This window comes from Patagioenas fasciata, chromosome 3 (assembly GCF_037038585.1).
Source record: "Patagioenas fasciata isolate bPatFas1 chromosome 3, bPatFas1.hap1, whole genome shotgun sequence".
In the NCBI taxonomy this organism is placed as follows: domain Eukaryota; kingdom Metazoa; phylum Chordata; class Aves; order Columbiformes; family Columbidae; genus Patagioenas; species Patagioenas fasciata.
In genome coordinates this window covers 73318852-73340722 of record NC_092522.1, presented here as the reverse complement: position 1 = coordinate 73340722, position 21871 = coordinate 73318852, and the positions used below count along the sequence as shown (strand labels likewise).

Here is a 21871-nt window from a genome sequence, read left to right as displayed (position 1 = left end):
CCACTTGGACAGAAGGCATACTCTAAATCCACATATATAAGTACTTCCTTGCAGATGATTCAGCACTCACATACAGAAAGTGTTCTTGGACAACAAGTCCCACACGACCTCACCTCACACCATCTCTTCTCACACACTGCACAAGTTCTTGATCAGAAATGTCATAGCAGGAGTTTTCTTACTTCAGTCAAAATGCAGGTATTTAGTTGAAAGGCTGATCTACTTAAGTTTCTTAATTTTTACTTTTTTTATGTAATACTACTTACATTTTTGTTTTTCTGTAGAAAAATGATACCCAGCAGTCTTCTAAACCTTTGTGTACATAAAAAAGTTGTTTGACTTTTGTGTGTTCTGGGTTGTTCTTGCATCTATTGAGCTGTTTTTCCATTTTCTAGCTGCTGACATACACTATAGCTATATTCAGTTTAAATCAATGCAGTGTGGAGCTGCTGGATTTTCTTCCAAAGGGCTTGCAGGCTTTTATCATTCAGCTTGTTTTTGTACCTTTCCATCTTAAGTGTTCAGATGTCAGTTTATGTAGGCGGGAAGAACTCGTGGTACTCTGATTAAGGGAAAGTATCTAGACACATTGCAGAGAGTTGTTCAGTGTTTCACCAGTTGTAAAGGTACAGACTTCAAAAAACACTCACAGACTTGCTGCAATACTTGTCCACTTACCCTCAGGCATTTAACTTTTCTCCACTAAAAACTATTCTGCACCTCCCTCTCTAAAAACTGAGGATATAATTTCATTCACATAATTGGTCTGATTAATATTTAATTCATATAGTATATATGTGTGTGTCTGTGCAGTTTTATTATATACACAAGCACAATTCAAAGGGGCAGTCAAAGTAAAGCCCTCACACATCTGCTTATTGAAAAATCGCATCTGCCATCACGTATTAAGACTGCAAACTGAAAAAATTATCTTCCTGTATTGCACTATTGAGAATATAACATTTTTCCAAGTTTATTTTAAACTGTACCAAAACTCTGCTCAGTTTCTCCTCACTCACTGCTCTCCCAATACTGGTCTACTCATGCTTTCTGAAAGAAACTACCAAAGGAAGAAAACAAAAAACAAACAAACAAACAAACAAACAAAAATATATATATATATATATATAAAAAGGGGGCTGAATTTGTGTTTCCAAAATTAATCTGATATTTCTGCTTCCAAGTGTTCATCATTGCTCCACTGAATCCAGCAAGAAGGTGAATTAAGTAACTGGAAACAGGTATTCACTTTAACCAGTGCCATTTCTGTGCATTTCTTTTTATTAAACCATGGTATACGGTTAACCTGGGGAGATGGATATAAAACACCAGAATCCTCTAGAAATTGGAACTAACCAGACAGTACAGCTAAGCAGGTTACCTGCGTAAGAACTCTACAATAACTAAATAAGTTTACCTTAACTAAATCCAATGAATAAAACAGATTGTAGAGAACTGATCTATCTTAAGAAAGGCTGATCTGACCGAAGAAAGGATCATTAAAGGAGTGATAGGGGCAGCTTCTCTTCCCTGGAACTTGAGCTAGCTGAAACTCCTATTCATAATATTTTACTTGAGAACCTTCTTCAGAGTTCAGGTTCTTTCCATTTCAGCCTTGAGCCTCAGCACATGCCAAGAACTTCTCTTTGATGTGGGAAAGCTGAAGTTGTAAAGAAGTAGGTGTTAGACAAGGAAATGAGTTAATCAGATATTCCAGACACTTGTATTTTCTGTAACGATTGATTTAAATTAGTTTTTGATTTTGAATTGCTTGAAGTAAATTGAAGGCTATACGAGTGCCATATTTTGTCTCTAGATCTTTACCTTTTGCCTTTCTGGATTTAATATGCCACTTAACTCACAAACTATTGCTGTCTTTCAAGGAATGCAAAGGCCCTTTAAGAAAAGCTCAGTATGTATGTGCTGACATCTACTTCTGGAATTCAGTCAGAGACAAAAAGAATACTTTAAAGTAATGTGAATAAAGATTTTACTATTGAACCACAAAGATCGTTTTAATGTTATCAGATTTCCAGTACTTCACCTGCAGACATTTTGAAACTTTGTTCGAAACCCTCATCTCTTACTAAAATGTTTAGACAAATCACTGAAGCAGATGTAATTAACGGAATGGACAGACATTTCATTAATGGTAGATTTGGAAGCTATATGCTTAGCTATTCTTAAACACATCATACCAGGCTAGTAGTATTTGCAGAAAGCACAGAAATGATAGTAAATTGCAAAACAGTTAAAGAATTTTTATAATTTCACGTCAAAAGAAACATTCACCTCCACATGGAAAGTTCATGTGAAGTAGTCTGTCAAGAAAAGTGAACTTGTCCTAAAGCAGCATATTTCTGCTACACCACTTTACCCTTCTTCCTAGTTTGATTTCTAATGTTTTTTCATTGTTTTAATTACATATTTAAGATGCCACACCCTGATCATTACCCTCTTTTAATATTTTTAATCACCATCCATATACAGTTTGCATAAATAAGTCTGCATATTTCTACTCAGCTGTCAAATCCTAAGTAAGCAACGTTATTTTTTGTTTTGCCTTCAGATCCAGCTGTACAGGAATACCTTATGATCCATTTAATGGTGCCAAAATAGATAGGGAAAATCTTTATCTGGACTTATGCAAGTTTCTACTTCACCAGCTGAAGAGGCCAGAGTTATTTTATTTTTTGTATTTCACATTTAGCCTTCTCTTTCAAACCATCACTGTATCATTACACAGCGAGTCTGAGAAGTGCTTGAATTAATTCTATTACACCTAATGGAACTTCTGTAAAGAGAAGTGACTAGACGTACTTATTTTTAAAAGATTATTATGTTCCTTTTGTAAGATCCCAAGTATATAAGAAGGCTCTGACCAACTGGATAGATATAATTTCGAATTTTACAGTCTTTTCATTAGTACTTCAATTAGACTGTGTGGCCATGTGCTGCATATGACAATATCTGAAAACACCTCTGTTAGTGCACATCTGTGCTAAGTTCTTCTGTTCCCATGCAATATCATCTTGCTCTAGCTGCTGATTTTGGAGGCTGCACTTTTATAAAGGATTCTGAAAATACGTAGATACTTGGGAAACTGATATGTGTATTTGGAACAACAGATTTTTGTTTTACTTCAGAGGTTTTATGCTAATTGAAGTATGCAAGTAATTTGGTCCTTCATCTTTCATTTGATTGATAATTTATCACTCATTATTTGATCCTTTCATAAGTGAATCATAAATGGGATAGTCCAAGTACCATACAAATTGTGACTGCTGCTCACTATACTTCCAGAAATAGAAAACCAAAAGCAATGTATGTATCCATTACATGATGCAAGAGCAAAATTGTGACAACTTTATGGAATTTCCTCTGGTTTTCTTGATTAGCTTCTAAAGACAAAACTATTTTTTGACAAAGAGATGCGATATCCTTTACATTGCTGGCTAGAGACAGACCGAAGTGAACTTATTTACATATGGAAAGACTGCTCTTTCAAACTCAGGCTATGCAAATAAGGAAGCTTCCATAATCAAAGGACAAAACAGCTCAGTTTTACTACATTTTGTCTTGACAAGAGACATGCTGAAAGAAGGTTTTCTTAAGTGAGAGAAGAATCATTGCTCAATACTCAGAGGCACTCTAGAAGCTGCAGAATCTGGTGGTTTTAACTAGGAAACCTGATAAACTATCTCCTTTTAAAGAAAGGGAGGCTGACTATACCATAGGAATCTCCATCTTCAAAAAAACAAATCCTAACAAATGGGGGTGAGGGGGAAGTAATAAAGCAGTACCAAGAGTTACGCTGATTCATGTTACTCTGCATTTGCATTTTATTTACAAACTTACGACAGTGTCAATCTGATCTTAGCTGCACCTCACCACATCACTTCCCTCACCCTTCTGTAAACTGGAGGAATAAGTCTACAACTGGCAAACTGCTGAAGCTTCAACCAGCTGTGGTTGAATTCAATGCCAAAAGCACTATTCAGACAACAAAACTACTGTCAGCTGGGCTTTCCTAAAGCCCTTGCTCTATTGGAATCCAGGTTCCCAAAAATCAGTATTCACATCCTGGATCATTTCCTTAATGCATCTCTTTCCTGAAAGTCGTCCTCTCCACAAATTTGTAGATCAAGGCCAAAACAATTTCTGCCTATGTTTTCTCACGGGAAGTCACCCTCACTTATAAACACAACATTTGAAATACAACCCAATATTATTTATCTAGTATCTGCTTCCACCTGGCACTCATCAGCTCTGCTACTTGCTCTGCCATTCATCATTCAATTGGAGAAAATACTGTATGTTCTTTATGTGGATGATGTATTCACAATAATCAAGTCACGTTAATTTTTATTTGATTAAGAGCTTCCTCTCTTAGTTTCTATAAAGATACAAATAAGGCCACAAATCCCACCAAATAATTTGTTTCAATCTTCTTCATTGCAGATTCTTTCCAAAACTTCGGTTCTCCTATTCTTGTTCCATCAGGAGTGTAATAAAACTTCAGTCACCTCATCTACACTTCCATCTATTGCTCCTATGTACAGGGAATACAGTGACTTCCATGTCCTGCAGGTTAACGAGCTGTGTAAGAGAAGGCCAGGGACCCTACACTGAACAATGATTAATGTAATTCTCAGTATAATTCTGTAGATAATTCTAGATTAAATAATGGACACAAAGGGCCCAGATTTAAAGTGAAATGAGAAAGACTTGTAATTATTATTACTATTAAATAGTAATAGATTCCTGTTGAAGCACAAAGGTTAGAAACAACAACAAATTTTGGCATTTTTAAGCAGTCCAGAAAGTATAATAGAGATACAAAGAGTACTACAATAGCTCACTTTAAGCTACTGTAATTGCGAAACATTTTAATTACTTGCAATTGTGGGGAAAAATTTCATTCATATTCCACAGATGAAATTTAGTGGCAGCTTGCTAGCATACTCGGTTCCCATAGACAACAGAAACCATTTTAGCAGCCTTTTATTTCAAGTGTCAAAGCCTGATTATTGCATAATCTACTATTTAACCTTAGTCAAGTCCCCACATGGCAAACTCTAAAACCTTAAACAGGCACAAAAATAGAGTGTTACTGAAGGCATTAACGAACTCCAGGAGCAAAAGAACTGTATTCAACAACACATTTCCAGGATCTCCTTTTAGCCCATCAAAATAACTTTTTATTCATAATCAAAACAAAATCAAGACACATTGAAGTCTGGCATTTAGAGCATACTAACAAGTTATGCTGAAAACCAATAAACAAATAGTCTCACAAACCGAAGAACCATTTTTAACTGCTGGCTTTCTTAACCTGCCTCACAGACCCATTATACATTTACTTGAAGTCCATTTACTCACACCTCTCACATGCCTTTTCCTTTTTTTTTTAATAGGGAAGCTATCCTGTTTCAAATTGTTATATTAGGAAACTTTCTAATTTTCTCACTTAATGAGAAAAAAAACCCACTAAGAATAAAGCACCAAAAAAACATCTGCCTCCAAGCCAGAACATTAGGTTATGGAATGTTAAATATAATTACACGTCAATCATAATACCTACACTTTCAGAGCAGTAGCAACTGCCACGGGCAGGGACACCTTCCACTAGATCAGGTTGCTCAGAGCCCCATCCAACCAGGCCTTGAACACTTCCATGGATGGGGCATCCACAGCTTCTCTGGGCAGGCTGTTCAGTGCCTCACTACCCTAATGGTAAAGAATCCCTTCCTTATATCTCATTTAAATCTATCCTCTTTCACTTTAAAGCCATTACCCCTTGTCCTGTCACTACATGCCGTGGTAAAAAGCCCTCTCCAGCCTCTTGTAGGCCCCCTTAAGGAACTGGAAGGCTGCTAGAAGGTCTCCCCGGAGCCTACTCTTCTCCAGGCTGAACAACCCGAATTCTCCCAGCCTGTCCTCATAGGAGAGATGCTCCAGCCTCTGATCATTTTTGTGACCGTCTCTCCAACAGGTCCATGTCTTTCCCGTGCTGAAGGCTCCAGAGCCGGATGCAGGACTCCACAGCTGGGGTCTCACCAGAGCACAGGGGCAGAATCACTTCCCTTGACCTGCTGGTTACGCTTCTTTTGATGCAGCCCAGGATACAGGATTCTGAAAGTCTGTCCTGTTACTGACTGCCAAACCACAGAGAGTTTTGAGCTAAAGATAAAGGCTGGAAGCATTAATAATTGGATTTTAATAATATTTGCTATTCTGGGATCTTGGAAAAGGGCTCTGTTGATCTATACATGGCATCAGAAATAAACATAATTTCAAGTTTCTATACTTTTTCCATTTTTTCCCATTTCCCAAAATAGTAGACATATTACATGCAAAGTTTCTACATTGCATGAAGCTGCACACAAAGTTTCTTTAAAAGATAACCAAATGTGCAAAGCTAAGTACAAAGACTAAAATTAGAACTGGTCAGTAAGCCTTCAAGCTTCAGGGTGGCTTATAAAAATCAGATACATTGACTGATTGGCTTCTGTAAACAGCTTTGCTTAAGAGTGCTGGCAGGACACAAGACTGAATGCTTCTTTGCTGTCTTACACATTCCCTTCTCTTTATGCAGTTCCTCAACTCATTTTAGTACCTATCTTTGAGAGCAAATAATGAAACGCTCTTCATACTTGCCCCATAGGACAACAACAACTCTTTCCTAGGTTGATCCATCGTGTGCAGTTAACAAAGAGAGGTATCTCTGCTGAGACAGATGATGCACAATGAGTCAGTGCTCACACAAAATGTCAACTAAAGCCAACTGAATTATATCCACATAGATGGAGCCATTGCACAGACTGCTGTCACCTTCATCTGAACAAGCAACCGTAACTTCCTGCCATCCTTTGTTTTGACCAAAAATAGAGAGGGCTGAGGCAAACAAAGCAAAATCCACTAACAGCCAACATGAAAGTTATTTTAGGCTGGATTCAAATTCACCTTTGAGAAATCCTCTGGCAGAAGAAACCATGTTCCTCTTCTCCCAACAAGTTTATGGCTTCCTGCTCCATACCTTGTTCCCATTTTGGTCCTGCCTGACTATACACACACTAGACAGCTGGTCCATGGGGCAGGGTATGAATTCAAGGACTATCCTACATACTATTTAATTGTTAGCACCTCGTGTTCTGGTTTGGGTCCCTGTTGTTCCAGCCAATGTCTAGGCACGCTGTAGGACACCATGTAGGCCAAGGACTGTTCCCAGTATGCAGTATGGCCAAGATTGTCCTTTTGATGGAAGGAGTTTAGCAGGGCTGAAGAAGAGGGGGACAGATCTTTCATTCTAAAGAAGCTGGAGTGCGTTGGATGTAGAAGCAAAGCACCATCGGTTCCAGCACTTAACAACTCCCAACCCCTCACTGCTTTGCCAGGTGGTTCAACTCCTCCACCACTACTCCCTGACTCCTGACTCCTTCATCTGCCTCATTAAGATCCCTCTAACAATCTCTCTTCCCAAGTATGCGTTCACTGTGGTTCGCTCCTTGTGCTGCAGAGACCGATTGCTTTTTCCATTCCAGTGTGAAGCAGAAACCAGGTGGTGGTACAGAAACTCTTTCAGAAAGCTACAAATGCGCTGTGTGTGTGCAGGTCTTAAAGTAAATAACGAAAAAAAAAAAACAAGAGAAGCACGCAGTAGTGCGCAGTTGTAGCTAGGAAACAGCCAAGCTCCCTAGGGATCCCGTGAAAGACTGGCTCCTTTTTCCTCCATTGCAATGTGCTGATTTATAACCCAGCCCTGGGCAGGGTCATGCACAAGTACTGCAAAAAGGGTGTGCAAACAGCAGCATGCATACAGAGGTCAGACCAAATCCTCAGCTATATTAACGGAAGAGCAAACATACACCCCCATGGAGATGAAGTGATTTAACAGAAAACAGAGCACACATTTGTGATGCAAAGACCATGGATTTAGCCACGGCTAAATGTCAACTCTTTCCAGAGGTATGAGCATGCTTAAATCTCTTAAAATATTGGCAGAATCAGAAAATGCAACTTAATTCACGAAGGACTACTCAGTTCTTCAGCAATGTATCAAATACAAGGAATTTCAGCAGTTACGAAAGAAAAAACTCCAAGCATTTTATATCTCAGTTATATAATCACAAGAGTACAAGCTCCAGCTATAATAAAAGTAGCCTATGTGTGTTGTGCTCCAAGAGGGGAAGCTTCCAAACACGTCCACTCACAAGCTTACCAAAATTCACAAGTTTGTTGAGAAAGGTGATTTTTATTTATCTAGAATTTTCCTTTGAAACCAAGAGTTTGCTTTCTTCAGAAAGGTAAACGAGAGTAACCCTGACAACTAATTCATCGACTGAGACTGAAATCTAACATGTGAAGAGATTATGCCATTTCCCATTAAGTCGTCTTTATTCCATAAATCCTTTTATATGGATAAACTATTGCCTACTTTACAAAGTCACATTTGGAAACTTCTATGATCATGTGATGAGAACGACTGAGTGCTGGCCAAATAGTTGAACACATACAATGAGCATCTGACATATTACAAACTTCTAGAGAGGAAAACTTGCTTTATCCAGCTGCATTGATGTAGAATATAAAAAGATTCTGCCACAGAACGCAGCCACAGCTGTTTTTGTAAAGAACAACTTAAAGAAAATTTAAGATCTAAAAAAGCATAGTTCTAAGGTTAAATGGAGAGAAAAACTAATCCTATTTATACAAATAAAGGCCAAACATGCTTCCTCAAAAGCTGATTAAGCAGTCGCTGCCCAGGAAATTACCAGAAACAAGTTTTATTCTACTCACAAGAAACAACACTTAAGGATACGTCACTGCATCAGTTATTAAAAACTAAATCACTTTCATTGGAGTAAGGTTTTGAAAACAGGAGCAAGTAAGAGTGTACAAAACATTAATGCAGAAAATGTCAAGTAATGCCTGATACACGATAAAAGCTTGAACACAAAAGAGAGAGCCCTGCTGTTCTTTGTGCTGAGTAATTTCCATCTTTAAACTATAACATACAAATACAAATAAGCATTTGAAACTAGAACTCATTTAAAGTGGAAAACTAAACAAGAGTACAAGTTGAGTAGCTTCAAACAATTCCGCCATTACACAAACTGACGTCAACTATTAAAGTCGGTGTTGCAGTTATTATTTTCATTTCCTCATTCCACTTTGGGAAAATTCATCTACTCATTACTGGTGCCAATATAAAATTCAATTCTACATGACTATGAAGTATTATGAAAATAATTTTGTGAAGGGTTGAACTCAAGGCATATATTTACAGGAATATCAGGAAAAATAAATTGTTCCTGATGCATATCAGTATTATCTGTAAAGTAGTCTCAATAAATCTGCTGGATTGCTACACTGAGTGACACAATACAAAATTTCAGGCCTTTTCAAAGACTCCATCTTCTTAAGCATTACTGAGAAAAAATAAGTGCTACATAATTTTTAAAAGTACATAAATTAACAAGGAGTTAGAAATTGTAAGCAATACCATCTAGAAGTTTCCAGTACAAACTATAGTGTATAGCAAGACTTATGTAAAACCAAAGATTTCAACGTTATTAATGTATATCACTCTACAGTGCTCTATGATGTTCCTCCAAATGGAGCTCAGCTCTTCTTTTAAAGAAAAGTTTGCTATTTTCTACAATTTTTTTTCTCAAATTTTAAAACATCTTAATAATGCTGAGCTAACATGACAGGAATTTAATATTATAAAAATTCCTTTAGAAAAAAACCTCATGTACAAGATAGTTAGCACGTCATTCAGACATCTGACACTACTCAGAAGCACAGTTTAATATCCTGTGTTTACATTATTAATGTAAACATAAATGCACACTAAATTGCTGCTTATATCAACTATATAATATCCACTCTTATTAACTCCTCCTTCTTAAAATGATAATTAATTCTTCAAGCATGTAAGAGAAGTTAATTAATCCTGAATTTTGCATAACATATTAGAAAGAGTACTTTGTTTTCAGAAAGTGTTTCTACCATTATGCCTGACAACTACAAGAGCTTTTAAGTGCTCAGTGTACCGTGCCTACAAGGCTTTCCTACTTTACTATACCCATCAGCAGAGGTTCTCCATTAGCCCTCTGTACCCAGCAATTACTACACATACTCTGGCCCACAAAAAATGACCAAAACCAGGACTGCTCAATTTAATTGAAGTTTTAGAGAGGTTCTTGCCTTTACAGAATAAAGAATTTAATAATGAACTGTGTGTTTGCCAATTAATGGGATGATTTGTACATGTAGTTGTGATGACTCGGTGCCCCATAACATGAAATGAGCTCAGTTTGTGCCAAGAGTTCAGTCTAACTCCTGGGATTCAACTTTACTAGAATACACAAAGGAACTTAAATGGCATGTATGGCAAGTAGCCTTCTTTAAATGCAATTATAATTTGTTAAAGATTTCACAAAGCAAAAATGTGAAGTGCTTACATAACTAAAAAAAATTGGTCCTAGAAGTGTCCTGATTCTTCTATCCAAAAGAGCTGAAAAGTTTGTTGTTTACTTTACAGTGGTAAATACCCTATTCCTTTTTCTTTCCTTCCTTCCTGCTCGTTGTCTCCTATCTATCTAAATAGCTCAGACTGAAAAACTGTATAAGTAAGTTTATTATGTTTCTGCTTCCTGTCTTGTTTTACCTACCAATGATCTAAATTCTATTGCCTTGTATCACGCTTGCAATATTAGAACCCAGTCCTCAACTGGCTGCTGAAGACTAAACAGAGAACTAAATGTTAATCAGCAACACTACTTACCACATTGAAATCTAAGTTTTTTTCGACCCACTCCTTGGCCTCCTTGAATTCCTCTTTCATTTCCATGATGTACAGTGTATCAAGGGCATCCACTATTGTTGCTCCCTGAATGTTACCTGAAATATATGAAGAGCCGGTAATTACTTTCCAATAGGAGACTTTTCAGTTAGATCTCATTAATTTAAATTAATTCCAACTTCAAAATCCAGTTTCAATTAATCTAATTGAAAATTGGGCATACAACCAGTCAAGTGGGCATCTAGTAATTCACAGCCTTAGCTTTGATTCCCATGCCACAACACAGCATCATAATATTTAAGTATTTCTTCCACTAATTATATCTTGAAGCATGGCTCTGATGCACTGCATTTTTAGCCATGATTTTGCATTTCTAAACACTGAAGAAATAGTTCACCACAAAAAGTAATACACAGAAGGTAATAAATATAAATGGAGAAATGACTGTTTCTTCCAGTTTGAAGTGAAAACAATCAGTTGTTTTTATACTCAATAATATACATAAAGTTTAAGAAACTTATAAGGAGTGATCACATTTCAGTTAAGCAAGCCCTTAAAGAAGTACCCTCTCTGAAAAAACATTTTTTGGATACTATGCATCACCATATAACCTGCACGAGACAGCACTGGGGGAGCAAAGGTAAAGTTGCACACAACTCAATTTTTGAGCTCAGGACAGACTGACACACATTGCTCTCCAGAGCAAGTTCTGGCTGTTTGCCTAAGTTGCTTCCTTCTGCATCTGTTTTGGAGACAGGTAAGTCAGTTTACTAGCTTTCAGCTAAGGTTGTAAGATGAAATATGATCAGTATGTTCACTTTGGCATGGATTAAATGTTCATGATCCTGTACTCAAAGGGTAAGGTGGAGAGTCTGGGAGAAAATAAAGGCACTCAAATGACCTTCCCATGCTTCCTTCAAATTCACAGTCACCTTTTTAAAACATCATTTTTGCCTAAGAAGAGCTTGAATTCCTATTTACTGAATAGTGTCAAAAACTCATTTTTGTCCACTTTATTCAATTTTGTATTTATGAATCTGACCACAGCAATCTTCATTATGAATGCAAGTTACTGGTAAGATATTCTTTAGAGAAGATGCTGGATACAGAAGTAAACACTTAGAATCGCAGAACAATTTAGGTTGCAAGGGACAGAGGAAGTCATTAGGTCCCATCTCTCACTCCCCAAGAAGGGCTAATGACTGGGGTGGAGAGTTGACTGCTCATTCTGGAATTGATTGCACTGTGTGAATAACAAGACAGTAGCTACAACTAACAGTTACAGATCTCGATTATCATCTTGCCTCTGAAATACCTGATGAAAAAGTAAACTTAGTTTTGTGTACTTATCAAATATTAGAATTGAGTTATTCATATTGAAGTAGCAAATCCACTATTTCAGTCAACTCTTGTGTTTACTACTCTCAAGGTTTTCTGCTTCCTCATGGAATGGAGGAGTGATGGGAGAACTCCATATAGCAGGATTGACATCACTTTCTTAAGCTTCCAGCTGGAAAATAATTTTCTATTTGTATCATCTTAAACAAAAGAATACTTGAGATTATTATAACACTTACTTGGTACATTTAACAGAACCAGATGCTCTCTCTGTTTTAGCAGCTGCTAATTCCATATACTATCCTTTTTAGAGTATCCCTTTCCTATTTTGATGAGAGTAATCTGTATGTTTTCCCCCATATATTTCACTAATAAAACTGCGGCATACTTTGGTAAGAAGAACATCGTATTTCCCAGGGCTTATTTGGAGATTCGCTGCCTTTCTCTCATATTAAAGCAAAACCATTCCTTTAAACTTGGCTACGCAGCTTGTCTATTTTCCTAAGCTCATGAGAAAGAGAGAGTGATTGTGGAAAACTGCTGGAGGACATGTGCTCAAGAGCCCTACTGCAAAGGCTCTGGAAATGTTTAGTAACTCCATACAACAAAAGCAGCTCCTGGTGAACTTTTACAATTGAGCTTTACTTACGGAAAAATCATCTATAACCTGATTTGCTTGAATGGATTGTGATAGGCTCACCGTGCAATGACATTTTTTGTGATAATCCTCTTGTAATACAGCTAACACCACCTCTAAACAGCTGAGCTTTCAATTTTAAGGATTACTACTTGAGCTGCAACTCACTACTGAGTCAGAAGAAAAAGAGAAGAAGTCAACCTTATTGAGAAATCACCCTGGAGTCACCCACTTCCTATGATTTGTTGTTGTTTTTCTGAATCTGGCCTGCTTAGAGCATCGGCCTCTCCCTGCAGGCAGACAAAAGGAAATGGGAGAATTTCAAGTAGATCTTACTTTATTTGAGACAAATTTTGCTATCATTCTGAAGGCTCCAGAAAACAGAGCAAAGCAATGAACGTGACAATTAAATAGTCAAGTTTGTCTCAAACAGTTACACTTCAGGAGTCTTGATAAAAAAGAACACAGAAGGCATTTTTAAAGCGTTGGCTTAGAGGCCAGAATTATGAATTGTGAACAATTGTTGTTTACAGTAAGTTAGCCAACAGGATAATCCAAGCTTGAGAATGTTAAGGAAATTGTGTAGCTGAACAGCTCATTTGTAACAAGTCAGACAAACAAGGGGAAGGGAAAAAAAGAAAGAAAAAAGAATTAAAAAAAGTTAAATTAACATTTCTTATCATGAAATAAGATCAAACATTTCACAAGCCTACACATACTATGCTTCTGAAAGCACAAGCACACCACAAAAATTATTAAATACAGTTATCATTCATGTTAGTTCCTACACAACGTTCCCAAGGAATTACACAGCAGTCGTAGTCTACAAGATGCAAAGATTGTTGCTAGGCAATTACAATACACACTCATATGACACAGAATATTTTGGCAGAAGGACTGTTTTGCTATGCACCTAAGGTACTGCTCTAAATTTGACTAACGCTGAGCACTGGGTTACAAAAAGTGCCAGCAAAGTTGCAGTCACCATGGTAAAGTTTCATAGTTGCCCGAGGTAGAAGGAACATATCACAAATAATTCTCAACTGATATACTTCAGGTAATTACAGATACATTTTGCAGATAATACAAAAAATTGTAAATTCAAGGCAGAGAAAACTGACTTGAAATTCATAACATACAAGCTTGACATGAGTAATTCTCATTATATAAGAGATAACCAGATGTACAAGCCTACCAACATGAAATATTACATGTGTCTACCAAAACCTCCAGACCAAATACTCATGTATGTTCCATTTTACTTCCTTTGTTAAACCTGCCTCTGTTTCTCGCTCTTTTTTACCAACAGCATTATTTATTCCATGTAAGTGATTAGTAGAGAACACATAAAATGACCTACAAGCTAGTTAACTGAAGAGAAAGCAAAAGAAATCAGTCAATCTGAAACTTCAAGTGAACTATCTGGCAGCATCTATAGAGCATCCTTTCTAGTTTAACACTTGAAATCTTTAGCAATGATCTGGAAAAAATAAAAATAACTTACTGCTAAAAAGATTCGTGGATGATTAATGAAGATGGCTGATTACTCAGCATTTCAGAATAGCATTTTATACAGCACAGAGCAGTCTAGATCACCCCTGGGCAGTAAACAGTGGTTCCATTTAAGCAACATGCTTTATAACATCTAACAATGCAAATGTAGGTGCACACAAATAAGAAAAGTAGATTACATTAGAGAATAGAGTAGTGCCTCAGGGGTGTGGGTGCAGAGCAGAATAAAAAAAAGTGATCAGAGGATTAATAACTTTTTATGAGTTTCCAGGATGTCACTGCAGGGAGAACTGCTATGGATGACAAGCTTATTAGCACAGTGCTGTGACTGAGCTTATGTGGCCATAAGGGTTAATAACCACAACTGGCTTACAGCCAGACTGTTTGGAGGACAGGTCAAAAGAAACTTTTATTTGTCTAGTGTGTTGGTGCACTTTATAGCTTATTTACAACTTTCCTCCTATCCCTTGTATACCAAGTTTGGTTCTTCAGAACATCCACATTCCTTGCTGTTAAATACATTTGGAGATATAGATATATCTGTATATCTATATATCAGTATATAGATATATACACATACACACATATATATGTGAAACAGATGAAGATTCCTGATCTTCAAGCATATTATACAGAACATTAAATGGAGAAAAACTTCAGATGTGTCTTAATACACTGTCTGTAACAGGACAGAAACCAGGCCCCTTACTCTTGTTGAATTCAACTGCTTTTCTTTTTCTGACCCTGTGTCATATTCTGACTTGAAGGAAACTGTGGGAAAGTCTATGACAAAAATGGAAGATAAGGAAAGATGAACTATGAAGTGGCCTCAGGTCATGCTATACATCAGCTCCCTTGCTATAAGTTCACCATGTAACAAGCATCACAAACTAGGATTTCTTGTTCGTATGTGAGTGTAGAAGATGAGTAGAATGTTGGGGTTTGTCCTCCCAAAAAAGTTACAGTTTTGTGTTTCTGATATGAAGTATGAAAATTAATATAGGACATTCATATCTGTAATTTTTTAATGTGATGGAAAGTCAGCACATACAAATAATGATGGATATTCCTTCCAAAAAAGTGCAAATATTCAAAAAGATGTTTCTTCTGTTATTGTCAGAAGTGTTTTTTAGGACTACTTTGTACTATTGTGGAAAAAAAAAAAAATTTATTCATAGCTATATTTGAATTGCACTCAGTCCCACCCTGATCTTCTTAGATTCTTCATTGCTTGCAGCCAGCGAGGCAAACTCGTCTTTGTCACCTTCCAGTTATTGTAAGTTGAAGCAGCTCAGTCAAAGCAGACAAAATTTATAAAATCTTCCTCCATTTTGTCATTTCAGACTCAAAATTACAGCCAAAAATACAGATATAAAACCTGTCACAATCTCTTCTCTTAATCTGGCCATTATGAACAGTTCAGATTTTCTTAATATGTGGAATAAGACCAGATCCTTTGTAACATTAAATATGCAAATAAAACCAAGCATCCGTTTATTTTTCAGCTCTATACGCATATACATTGTAAAGTAGCAACTCTGAACTACATTATTCTCGACATATGCAAGAATATATACAGGTTTGACAAAATTAACATTTTGATTAGAGCTGCAGGTTTCTTAGAGCATTGTTTCAGAAGCTGATTCAGATTTTAAAACACTGTTTTCCTTTAAATAAAGTTCACTGAAAAGGTTCCTATTGAATATCATTAGCAATTCAAAGTGTCAAGAATGATTAATTATTAAAGCGTGCTATACTAAAACATGAAACTCTTACTCAAGTACTGGCAAACCCTCAACAACGCTAACATTTTTAGTTTCAGTCCCTATTACCAGCTGGTAAGAGTGGGAAAAGAAACAATACTTTCAATTTTTTACAGATTTAGCTTTCCATATGTGTAACAAGAAACAATGCTGTGATATTTCTGGAATATTCTTTTATTCTCTATTATTTTGTACATTTGTGCATGTTAGATTCAGCTCTGGTGCCTTTGTATTTAATAGAACTTGACGAATTTTTCCTCTGTTGCTTGCCTCTGCTTTCCATGGAAGCCTTTGGCATCTGCCACACTTCTGGCACCCCCGCAGCTCAGCTACACGTTTTGTTATGAACCACCTTCTTTTGTTTGAACATGCTGCCTACGGATTTGATATTTCCACTGCTTACAAAGGGTATTGTTCCCCACTAGGAACAATAAATCCTTGTTCACCCAATCTATGGCACCTTCTGTGCACCTCCATATATTATATTGAAAAGTTTTCAGTCTTTACTACCTCGAGTTCAAGTCCCCTGGTTCTGTGTGTTAACTTAGAAACGTATCGCCCATACCACTATGTGCCAGTTTAAATTTAGGTATGTTAGACCTCATTTTGTATTTTCAAGAGCATTTATCATCTGTCAGGGAATCCTTCTGGGTTCATAGAATTGTCAGCGATCGGCCATTGCTGTAGCTACACTGAGTAACTTCTTAGCGCTGCCAAACTGGCACTCTGGTCATTTGATTTTCCAGTGCTGTGATAAATAATCCCAGAGCGTGACCTTGACAGCAATGGATCCCTGCAAGAGGCCAGCAATAAGCCCCAAAAAGTGGTTTTTTTTTTTTTAATTTAGAAAGACAATAAACTTACTTTTCTCCATACCGACCAATTTCAAAAAACAGCAGTTGTACAGCATGACCTCCTCTCACAAATGTTGTGTTGAGTCATTCATCCGCATATCTACTAATGTTATTCTTTAGATAAGTTTCTATTAATTTAGTTTGGAAAGATGTCAGAGTTACTCCTAAAACTAAGACCACATATCGGAATCCAAAATTCCAAGGAATCCAGTAGCAAATGCAAAAAGAAACAAGATGGGGAAAAATTTTGAATTTAAATTAACTTATTGTTTAAATACAATTAATTTTCTGGAGCTATATTAATAAATGTAGTTTAAAAATACATATTGGTGTATACTGCAATACAGTTTTGAATATGAATTTTGGCAAGCTTTAAATATCTTCGTACATCTCAATACTCCATACAAGTAATTACAAAAATCAGTTCAAAGTGGGAGGAACAGGATCTTGACAAATTATAGTACTTCGGCTTTGCAGATTGTGAGTATTTACTGAATTCTTCCCTTTTCCACTCCAGAAAAGGTCCTTTTTTCCCTTGCAGAGACCGATTATACAATGGCCACAAGTTACAATATTATTAAACTTGGAATACTACACATGAAAGACAGTTACAGATAACTTAAAAAGCCCTTTAGTAACACTCACAAAGTACAGAAACCACTTCTAAGAAAAGCTCTCCACCAGTGCAGGAATGTTCATCAGCTTTAAAATTAGTACAGAACCCTTGGCAAGGAATAGCTCCTGGGTTAGGGGGCTGGTGGTGTGGTGCTGTGAAAAAAAAAAATTGGCAAAAATCTGATTTTGCCACTTTCTTCCACAATAGGAAGGTAAATGGATAAAGTTCCATTTTCACAACCACTGTTAACAGCAATTTGAAACTTTAAAGGTTAAAGTATTGAAAAAATAACAATACTTACTATTACTTTCTACCAAGTATGGGCAGAGAACAATTAGTACTCACAGCAGAAGTCATACCAACATAGGAGACATGCCCTGTTTTGCTGATGCAAAGGTATGGTGCAGAGAACAATTAGTACTCACAGCAGAAGTCATACCAACATAGGAGACATGCCCTGTTTTGCTGATGCACAGGTATGGTGCAGATGTTTAGCTTTTCCAATTTACTTGGTTAGTCTAGAAATAGTGGTACGCTTCTTAGAATTACACTAATAAGAATGCTACAGAGACAACAACTGATGACGTTTCACTCTTGCCTTTTCAAATAGTTGTTATTGTAACTGAATTCTTTGTAGCTGGAGTAAACTAGAAAAAACTTACTTGCCAAGACAACATGGTAAAAGCTAACTTGGTAAATAAAAAAGGAAATCCAAACATTACATGAGCATGTCGAAAAGACTTTGCAATGGTCAGAGGCAAGTATGTGGCTTTGGCTTGAAACACAAATATTTCAGTTTACATATGTTTCAGCCTTTCTCTAAAAGTGAATTATTTTCAGTGTGTACATGTGAGAGGAAGCAACTTTTGCTATTAACATGACTACAGTCTACCAGTCTAAAGACTCCCTCAATTTATCAAATATACCCTCCACACATGGTTCACAGGATATCAGTAAGATCAAGGCAGGTCCTTGTCTTCAAAATTATTTTCATGACCTGAGTTTAGGACAAATAAAATGCCATTTCAAAGTTTGTCAAAAAGTTCCTCTTCCCCCAGCCTAACAATAGGCTGCCAGTGTAGTTGCCAAATTCATGATGGTATTGCCTAACAGCCACATCTATGTGTAATTACACTTCTAAAAAGCCCATCTTATTTTTGTGTTTCAGAGGAACACATCATTATGGTTGTGTCTTGCCTTTAAGACAACTGTCACTATAATCCATCTGCAAAATGCCTTATCATGCTAGCAAAGACTGAAGTATTTATACTTTCAAAATTAAGCTTAGAAGCAATATAATTTGAAAACAACTCTCCCCTTCTGTGTCAGGAGAGCTATAGTGTCTGTAGCCTACACAACATTAAGCGCCACTGAGCCACAGCACTGGAACCTGCTGTTGCCAACGGTGAGGTGCTTGAAGTCTCTATCCCACAGAAGACACTCCCAATTTAAGTACCATAACTGCACAAAATAATTCATAGGAGGGGAAGCATTCAAAATTAAACAGCTGGCTAGTGAAATATGTTATATATTACTGCTATTAGTACAGTCAGAAACTTGTATTTTCGAAAAACTGAGACCTGCAAGCAACAAGAAAAGACGACCATGGTAAACTAGAGACAGTTATGATGGCTGACAGTGAACTGAAGGTCTTGCTTGATTTCTGAAGGTTGTGAGGAGATTTGTGGGACACACAGCTGGAGGTAACCTGTTCTCAACTAATTTAATTCAGAATTACCTTAAAAGTAGTTAACCTTCTGCATTTTTTGCTAAAATGCAACCTTTGTCTTATTTAAAGAACATAAGAACCAGAAAAAAAGATGGTAAGTAAACGTGTTTGTGCTTTCACGAGGAAAAAGATGTTTTGGTATTTGACCCCCTCAAAAACAACCAACCAACCAATGGACCACCCATCCACCCACCAACCAATCAGTCCTCCCCACACACAAAACAAAAGGCAAAACCAGATCATCTTTTTCTTGCTTTACAAAAAACAAAGACGACATTTGTTGAATTCAAACATCAAGGAATAATTCAGATCTAATGATCTGCAGACACTATTACAGAAACAAGGATTTGTTTCTGAAAAGCAAAAGGAGATTATGGATTTCGGAAAGGGTAGCTTGTGAGACAGAACTGCTTGCAGATATACTGCTCTTTCATATTCTGTAAAGCAATTTGGCAGAAAGAGACCTAATGCTTATTTTGATCTGCCACCAAATTCAATAGGTGAAGATGTTTCTAAGGAAATCTCCTCAGCAATAAGATCTTATACTAGATGACCATGATGAGAAAGTGATCTGCATTTAGACTGACTCTGCTTCTTACTCCTTTAAATGCAATTTTATTTTCAAATTCAACACTTGTCCTGTTTCACACTGAATAACACCTGCACTTATTCTTATGCAACATCCACAGAACTCTGCTTAGAATTTCCAGTCAATACATTTACAGCTTTTTCTGCAAATCCATGCAATATCATTAAGAACTCAAACCTTGCAAATTTTTATACCATTTCTGATTCCAAAGGCAGCTAGGTTAAGCATTTTAATTTAAGATGTGCCATTTTGTTGTCCTCCAAGAAAACAAAACTGCACTAAATAGTTCTCCAAATATTCTTAAATTGCAGGACTATCAGTCATCTCAATTAAGATAATAAAAAAAAATTAGTTTTAGACAACCCTGAAGTTCACCCATACAACTTTGGTTTCAAGCACCCTATTCATGTTAGAAGTCCAACGACTAACTATATAATAATTACCTAGTAATATTTTTCATGTTAAGCTGGGTAGACAAACAGTGCAGCGAGATCAATGTAGACGTTGTATTTTCAAAATTATTATTGTAATCACAACTGTTGTCTCTTAGCAACTTCCAAATATAGTTGAGGATTTGATAAGTGCTCTATTTAGGCTGGTTTAGGAACTGTTTCCACTTCAAACTATCTTTTCCAAACATTCAACAAAATAAGTTCCTGTTAAAATCAAAATAATGTATTGATTTTGTCTCAGCTATAGAAATTAGTTCATTTTTTCAGCTTTCTGTTTGGAAAACAGAAGCTATTTGAATAGTAAGATTGCTGTCAAACAGTTTAACTCTTAATTTTTCTGCAAAATTGAAGATGATGACAGTCCATAGGACTGCTTTCACTCGCTTCCCTCAGAACACTGTTGCTCTTCAGCTGCTGTTTATGTTCCACTTAGACATTGAAAAAGTCTCGCCTCATTACACTGGACTTCTGCAGTTGTGCCTCTCCTACTAGAACTTTTCAGCCCCATATTTGTTCTACACTGACAACTTGGGTGTTACTTAAGCATCTCCTCTGCAACATTCAGGCGTGCAAATAATGGTTACACTCATTAAAGAAAGTGCTTGATAAGGGAATCTGGCTGATATAGATTAACAAGGAATGGAAATAAAATCCTGAGAACTGTAGACACCTTCAGCTACCTTCATGACTTGTAGAGAGTATCTTTTGTCCCTTGTAAAGGATTTATTCCCTCCCCCCTTTTAGTTTTTGTTTCCTGCTTACTGAATGTGGTGTCAATGAGTTCCACTTCATAGGAAAAGTTTAAGGCAGGGCAGTATTTAATGCAATAAAACTACATCTTTATCATGCAGCAATGACATGCTTCATTTATTGGCATTCAGAAGAGAATAAATAAAAGGCATAGAGAGCATCACCTTCGCTTACTGTTATTTTTTTATTATTAATATAAGCAAGAAGCACCACACTGCATGACAGAGGGTAGAAAGAACACATGTTTATCACCTCTAAGCTTTTCAGCTGATTTACTGTTTTATGCTAACGTCACTAAGCACGAAAATACCTTCTACTCACCAAATAAATTGCTTGAATGTCCTTGCTTAGATATGGGTTTCAGTTCATTTAATCCCCATGCGTAACGCTTATAATTATCCCAGGCATGTTTCATCATCTGTAAGGAAAAGAAAGCAGGATTATAATGTTGATTTAGCAAGAAGTCACAGCAAATACTGTCTGGTGAATATTCTCAATATTAAACATATTTAATTCAATGTTTAATTAATTTCATATTGTATGCATTAGAACTACAAAATAGTCAATACAGAATAACACTGGCACTGTTTGCTGGGTGGCAATGGGATGGTTACCGTAAGAATTCCACGCCTGTCCCATCCACCTCTACCATTATTTGCACACTTATGATCAGGACACACTCAAAAATAATTAAATTTTAGGACGGCAATTTATTGTCATATATTGATTCAAGTAAGAGTTTCTTTCTCTTAAGCATACACCTCTGAAAGAGGGAAGTAAACATTTTTAAAGTGTTTTTTTTCTCTTAGAGCACAAATTTT

General features: G+C 36.6%; 1 protein-coding gene across 2 annotated transcripts in view; it reads right to left on the bottom strand.

Annotated features, from left to right (window-relative positions):
• The window catches only part of MAN1A1 (mannosidase alpha class 1A member 1), a 146694-nt gene that overhangs the window by 86946 nt on the left and 37877 nt on the right, over positions 1-21871 (bottom strand). For both annotated transcript variants that reach the window (XM_065835052.2, XM_071806598.1), the window contains exons 2-3: positions 21372-21468; positions 10793-10908 (exon numbers count right to left, since the gene is read on the bottom strand). In XM_065835052.2, the coding sequence (XP_065691124.1) occupies positions 10793-10908; positions 21372-21468 (213 nt within the window). The remainder of the gene's footprint in view (positions 1-10792; positions 10909-21371; positions 21469-21871) is intronic.